General features: G+C 45.5%; 1 protein-coding gene across 1 annotated transcript in view; it reads left to right on the top strand.

Annotated features, from left to right (window-relative positions):
* The first annotated feature begins 3,514 nt into the window (after positions 1-3,514).
* TMTC4 (transmembrane O-mannosyltransferase targeting cadherins 4) overlaps positions 3,515-7,445 on the top strand; it is a 57,047-nt gene continuing 53,116 nt past the window's right edge. Inside the window, exons 1-2 of the mRNA XM_063337086.1 lie at positions 3,515-3,644; positions 5,850-6,065. Of these exons, the coding sequence (XP_063193156.1) occupies positions 3,534-3,644; positions 5,850-6,065 (327 nt within the window). The 5' untranslated portion in view covers positions 3,515-3,533. The remainder of the gene's footprint in view (positions 3,645-5,849; positions 6,066-7,445) is intronic.

Raw genomic sequence — 7,445 nt, 5'->3', positions numbered from 1 at the left:
ATCCCGCTCCTCTTGCAACAATCTTGTTTAACTTCTGTTTCATTTGTATTTTGTTTTTATGACTTATTGTTGATCAAGACTGCAACTGTAACAGGCATATCAGTTTGCTTTTGTAAACATACATATGTATGTGTACACATACACACACCTGTACAAAACAAACAAGCTACCTAAGACCTTCTGCTACTTAAAATACCTTGTACCAGAATAAATACTTGGGACACAAGTTATCTAGAGGAAGAGACCATCAAAGTACTATTAATAATAGCAGTGCAAATATGCATATTATATCTGCAAATATTTGCATATATAATGCTTGTGCATGCCCCAAGCGTGCAACAGGTAGTGCCCAGCTGATTACCTATAGTTGCAAGCAGTGGTGCTCTGTGGCCACATATACATTTATGGTGGCAAAATCTAGGCCATTGAGAAGATGCAGCTGTTTCAAAAACAATTACGGTAAAGACTGACAGTCTTTTTCAGCTTCTGAAAAATTTTGGTTGAATCCCTCATTACCATAGTCCCTGACATTTTATTCTCTTGTCTGCAAAGTCACCGCAATACTCAGAGATGCTGATGCCTTGACGTACGACGTCTTTTGCACACTCCTTTCTTACAAAAGAAAGATTGGCCTTTGTGCAGATCCGCAATGGCAGGCTGCTAAAAATAAGGATGCAATAGCCACTTAGATAGATCAATTTAGCATGCTGAGAAAACTACAGAGCAGGGAGATACTCACTTCATACACACACTCTCCAGGAAATTGCAGATTAAAAAAAAAAAAAAAAAAAAAGTGTTGCATTTAGGAACTGTTTTAAATTGAAGCGATATAATAACCCTCCGAAGAAGCAGACTGGAGATAAATTATGCAACTGTAGCTGATTTGCATCAGATTTTGAGCGAACCAGGGAACTCTCCAGAACAGGTATTTGCTCTGCAGTTCTTCAAATTAAAACAGAATAGAAGGTCATTGTAAAAGCTCCCATATTATAAAATGCAAAATAATAAAAATCTAAGAAATAGTCTTATTTCAAAAATGGAAAATAATGAGAAGGAGGAACTTCTGTATATGTTGTCTAGTTCATAAGGAAATGTTAATCAATATTGCTGTATTGACATAAGTGGTGATGAGGTGATTTATACCATCTGTGCATCTGGCTGTGTGGATATATATAAATTTGACCAGAACTGATGATATCAGCAGACTCACACTGAACAAATGAAATTCCGGTTATAAAACATAGATCAAGGATGTGCAGATGTGTAAGAACTGTGAGCAAAGGAGCTACCAAGACGACTATCTGATATGAATGGGCCATTAGTAGAAATAACTACATCAGCAAACGCAACGAAGTTAAACCCTCTACAGAACAAAATGTAACACAGAAATGTGAAATGAGTTAACTAGTGTAAGTCTGGCGATCGTCACAGTCTGGTGAGGCAAACCTCCACCTTGATTCACAGAACCTTACATATATTTACATGCACTTAAATTAAAATCAGTTCTTACATATGTACGAATTTAAGCATGAACTGGAATTTCTTTTACTTCGTTGGCATTTATAGAAGTTCACGTGACAGAGTGCCTTTCCTAACTAAGGAAATATTTTTTTCCTAAATTGGGCCCCTCTCTTCTGAATTGGGGCCCTTCTATTAGTAAACACAAATATGTAAAATGTCTATAAATATTGTGATCTCAGGAAGATTGTTGGATTTGGAAAGACTGCAAAGATCGTTTACAAGAATTTGACTTGATAATACTTACTTGGGGTAGTTTGGGGAGTTGTAAGTTGAAACAGTAAGGAAATGTCACAGCCAGTACTTCCTTATCGTGAACTAATGTGGCAAACCAGACATTTTTAGGAAGTGCTATAAATCTCAAGTGATATAAATCTCAAAGGAGTAGAAAACCTAGAAAGCGTGCTGTTACAGATTATCTCATATTTTACCTTGCATTTATAAGGCAGTGTGACCAGAAAGTCATAAAGACATCTTTCACCTCTACCATTTTATGATTGTAAATTGTAAGATACAAAGGTTACTGATTATGCCCACCTGTACCACTAAGTCAGAGACAAGGGCAGAACAGACAAGATCATTTTAAAGTACAAGGGACAATTTACTGGTTTGAAGGTCACAGTCTTCGTGTACTTATTTTATCTCGTGTAACACATGTAACCAGAAGTTTCCGAGCAGCGATTAGAGCTTTGCGTGCTTGGTGACAGCTGGCTGCCAGCTTTCTACTGCTTCCCAATCCAGAAGCGCCTCAGATGCTTTGTGGTAGCTGTTGAACAAGCCTAAGTTATAGACTAGCATCTTAAAAGCAGAAGCTTCATATATACTTGAATAATATACCAGCCTGGAAATTGTGCTGGTTCAGCTGCTGCCTCACAAACAGCTGAGCTGTCCATGTCGAAGCAGCAGATGCTTCAAAGCAGGTGTCAACTACACAATTAAGGGTAGCAACCACTGGAGCCCTCCCAAAGTAGCATTTCCACTTGAGAGTTAAAGCCTCGAAGGAGCTATAAAATAACCTTGTTAATTTGACACTTGGTAACGCAAACATCTCAAAAATCCCACTCCAAATTACACGTCTCTGCCTGGCTCACGGCCAGGATTTCTCATCCAATTTCAGTATATTAAGATTTTATTGTTTTCAGGGAAGCTTCTGCCGAACATTTGGTAGTACAGTTCTGCATTTAATCACGCCTTCTTACAAGAAAATGGCAATGACGAAACACGCAAACAAAGTACACCCGATAAAGCCCCTTTCTTGGTTCCTTACGGTATCTGTCCAACGGGGAGCACCCCGCCACAAGCCCGGCAGGACCAGGGCCTCCGTAGGAAAGGCAGCAGCGCTCTGCTACCGTGCCCTAGAGCTCGCCCCGGAAGGTAGCCCAAGGCGGCGAACTCCTCCCCTCGCCACCACCTCGCTGGCTTCGTAACATCTTTTTTTCAGGGGGAATCTTCCCTTCGCGTACGCCCGCCGCCGCAGGAACCTCGCCCCCGAGGGGAGAGCGGGGGGTGCTCAGGGCAGGGGAACACCCGCGCCCGCCAGGTTCCCCGGGGCCAGGCGAGCCCCCCGCGCTGGGGAGCCTCCCTCACGCGCAGCGTCAACCGCCGGTAACGGTCACGCTAACGGTCGCGACGGGGCGCGAGCCCCCTCCAGCCGCGCCGCGCCCCACCCCCCGCCCCCAGCCAGGTGCGCGGGACAACGATAGCCACGCAGGGGGCAGCGCCAGCCGGACAAACAGGAAGGCACCGCTCCGGGAACGCGGCGCAGGGGGCGGTGGGGGGAAAGCCGCCCGGCTCCCGCCTTTGTAGGAGGCAGAGGGCTGCGAAGTTCGGGGCAGCTGTAGAGAGAAGCGACCCGCACCGGCCGCCCTACCACCGCAAGTGATCTCCTCGCTCCGCTTACCTCGGCCCGGCCTGCCACGCGTCACCGCCGCCGCCGCCAATGGGCGCGCCGGGCTGTCCCGGGGGGGCGGGGAGAAGGAGGGGTGGGGCGGCTGGGCAGCCAATGGGCTTTGAGGATGTTTCCCGGAGGCGAAACCGCGGCCGCGGCCCCTCCGGCCGGGGGCTTGCCGGGCAGGAGAGTTTCGCAGCCGGGTGGGAGATGCCGCGCCGGCTCCTTCTCCTCGCAGGTAATGCTGCGCCGCGGCCCCCCCACCCCCGGCGCTGGGAGGGGGCCTTGCTCTTGTCCCGCGTGCTGGCAGGAGCGCTGGCGGAACTGGAGCGGGCGGCGGGGGGGTGCGGCGGCGGCGCTGAGGGCCGGGGAGGAACGGAACGGGACACACACACCCCCCCCGTCAGCGGGGCCGCTGCCGCCGCCAGGACAAAAGGGGAGCGGCGAGTGGGGCAGGGCCGCCGCGAAACTCCCGGCGAGGCTCGTCCGCCCGCCCGCCCCGCAGCCTCGCCCCTACCCGGCCGGCGCTGCCTTCCTGGGGCGGGCTCCTTCCCCGGGACAGGCCCCCGCCGGGCGCTCGGGACGGCCTGCAAGTTTGAGGGGCTCCGCCGGCGGCCGTTGGTGCCAGGCTCCACGCGGCGCCCGCTCTCTCCGTTGGGACGCGGGGCGCCGGAGCCGTGACTCCATTCCCCGCGGGGAGTCGGTGCGCTCCGCCGGATCGGGCCGGGGTGTGCTCGGGGTCGCCTTTCCCTGAGAGGGGAGTGCGGGGGTCGCGGTCCCTCGTGGGTGCTGAGCCCGCCTGGTCGATTAACGCGTTGGCCGGGTAAGGGAGCCCCCAGGGACCGGCCTGCCGGTCTGGAGCGCGGGGAGGGGGATGGCAGCAGATGTCCATCAGATAAATAGAACAGGCTTGATGCGGGGGGACGACACTTTCTGGGCAAAATTAGAGTAGGTTAAATATTTGGATTCGGTACTGGACACTAGTGCTGTGTCTGGGCTGTTACGAGCAATGCAGTGCGCTTCCCTCGGATTAACAGTCTTGCTTTTAGTCTTTTGTTTTCGTCAAACTCAGAGCACAAAGGTGAATTACCTTGAGAAAAGGTTTTGCTCTTCAAGTGGCTGATCTGCTTTGCTCTGCTAAGGAGCTCCATTCTCTCTGCACTGCTCCATGTTACCGACTTTACCTGAATTTGGGAGCGCTGCTATATAGTCCCCAAAGCAAGAAGGGACACTGCGTGTATAGAGATTGCAAATCTGTGGAGACTGGAATTTAGCGTTGCAAACAGAAAGCTACAAAACAATTGCCTTAGCAGCTCTAATGGTCAAGTCTGTTCAAGAAGCTGAATGACTAGAGCTTTTTCCTAGATTGCATAAAGACATTAAATGCAGTATTTTCAGGGTTGCAACAGTTGATTTAAAAAGCCAATAAATAAGAAGAAAGCATGAAGCTGGGCTACTATATGTGCCTATAATTCTTGAGGCATACAGATAAAAACTTTGCATTATGTCCTGCTTTTACTGTAGTTTTCCATTCATAACCTCCTCCCTCTGCGATTTATAGAAGCACTTGATAACAAGACCACTCACAATACTGTCAGAGCACCAGAGATGCAGAGGCAGAATAGCTGTGCAGCTGGAAGCATCAGAAGAGACCCTTCCAAGTGGAGGTGGCTCAGGAGTAAACCTCCAGCCTTAGTACCTCCACACTAATATATCACTCAGTGCTGTTGGATTGCATGGTCTTTTTCATCTACCTCAACAACCTCTTAAGTCCATGAATACAGCAGTGGAATCTAGCCTATACTGTACTTGCTGTGTGCAGAGTGATCTAGTGAGCATTGCTTTGGTGTTAACAGTACAGACGCGTCTTGTTTGAATTCTTGCGATTTAAGGCCTAGTCAATTAACTGCTATCTGTATCTGTCTACCTGTAATGTTTTTATGAGTTCCCTATATAAGCTATGTGTAAGATGAGATCCTTTTTAAGTCAATTAATGAGAGAGAGTTGAGCTTTTTGCAATTGATGATGTTTGTTTTTCACACTTGGAAGGAAATTCTAATGCTTATCATTCTCTTAAGAACTTTATAAATGCTCTATAATCCCCATGGTGCCTCTGTTTGTTGTACTTGAAAAGAATAGCAAGAAACAGAAAAAACAGTGATTTGCTCAAGGTTTTAGAATTTACCTGTGCCAAAGCTTTAACTTAGAATCTAAGAATTTCTTGGTTTTATCTCTGTGCTCTGACCATGAGAAACTGTGCCTTTCTTCCAGATTTGAACTACAAAATTATGTTTAGATATGTTCCAGTAATTATGAAATGCACCAAGAGGAAAATGTTACGTTGTATGAAGCTTCATTTTCCTCTCCCAACCCAGCTCTCCATTTTTAAATTATTTTTAGTGAAATGCAACTATAATTCTACATTTGTATGTGTTTCTTTCAGATTTGCAACCAACATAATGCTGAAGCACCCAACTTGGAACAAGTATTTCACAGAATGGCACAAACAGAACCTAACCTGGACCATGACGTATCATGGTTCCTTCTTCCATCATACTGGGCTAAAATGGTTGTGGCATTAATTTCCTTCCTCTGTTTTGCTAACAGCTATGATGGAGATTTTGTCTTTGATGATTCTGAAGCCATCATCAATAATAAGGTTTGTCTCTCTTTCCCCCTGCATCCTTTGACATAAATGGTAATAGGAAGAGAAATAATGACGACGGTTGATCTAAGTAGGCCCAAAATATTCATCCTAGTAAAGAGCTTCCTTCTGATATTCCTTTTTTTGAACTTCATTTGTCTGTTTTGTATTATTGAGGTTTTTTTAAGTATTATTTGACAAACAAGCTGTGCAGCACTGCTCTACCGAAAAGCTAGAAGCATAAGTACACTTAACAAAATCTTATTCCTAAAGCTATTTTAATAACATGACTTGGGTTCTAATGCATAAACAAAAGACTGAACAAATTAAACAGCTTTTTTTGTTTGTTTTCCTCAGAATGTGTCCCCTTTCATTCTTTTGCAAGTGCGATGCTCTGCTTAACAAGTGTCAATATCTGGTCAATGGGAACGGATCACTTTTTGCCGTACCAAATGGACTTTGCTTGTCATCTGAGAAAGCATCATCAAATTTGGATGTGATGTTTAGTAATGCTTATTCACAGGGTACCTGTACATCAAGACTGCCTATAGATCTAATTTTATGCTTGTTTCTAAGTCAGTGAGAGTATGCAGTAGACTTTTCTAATACCCGTTGATGTTAATAGGAGATTTTTTCATTATCTTCTCAGGGTGACAGATGAATAAGCCCAACGAATAAACTTACCCTGGTTCCAAGATACATAATGCATCGCTAAGCAATTGTAGGGTGCAGGGATTCTTCAGCTGTGATTTACACCATAAAAATGTTACAGGTGCAGAAAAGCTTCCTTTTCTTATGCTCCATCCCCACTTAAAGTTCTCAGTATTTTTTTTTTTAAATAGAGATAAAGTATTCTTGTGCTCTGTTTTAAAATTGATCATACATGCAAAGAACGATCCTTGAAATACTTAGAAATTAACGTGTGATTCAAACAAACCTCTATCTGAGATTCTTTTGACTTTGAGAAGTTGAGTGTCTATGTTTGCTGAGACGCTTCATACAATCACATGTAGCAGTGAGTGAGCCTGTGCTCATGGGTGCGTCTTTGTGTTACACCTCTTATCCTGTTCTGGAAGATCCTTGTTAAATGTTTGGAAAGACAAGCACAGGGTAAAAAGAATCACCCTCATCTGTTGGTTCTGTTTTCCTGAAGCCATGGGGATAGAGGGAGGACAATCCGGAGACTGATACGGCTAGAAGAACACAATTCATGGGTTTTCGCCTTGCAAAAGATTAGGAGGCAACTTATCACAATGTGTCTTTTAGAATCCCACTGAATTACTGTTTCCTTAGACAAATTTGTATTATGCTTGTGTAAGTCATCATACCTTGAGTTATAAATATGTGGGGGAAAAATACACCTGCCAAACTGGAAATAAATCTCAAAGCTTCTAA

This window comes from Chroicocephalus ridibundus, chromosome 1 (assembly GCF_963924245.1).
Source record: "Chroicocephalus ridibundus chromosome 1, bChrRid1.1, whole genome shotgun sequence".
Taxonomy (NCBI): domain Eukaryota; kingdom Metazoa; phylum Chordata; class Aves; order Charadriiformes; family Laridae; genus Chroicocephalus; species Chroicocephalus ridibundus.
Note: the sequence above shows the minus strand (reverse complement) of the source record. Positions and strands in the feature narration are given on the sequence as shown.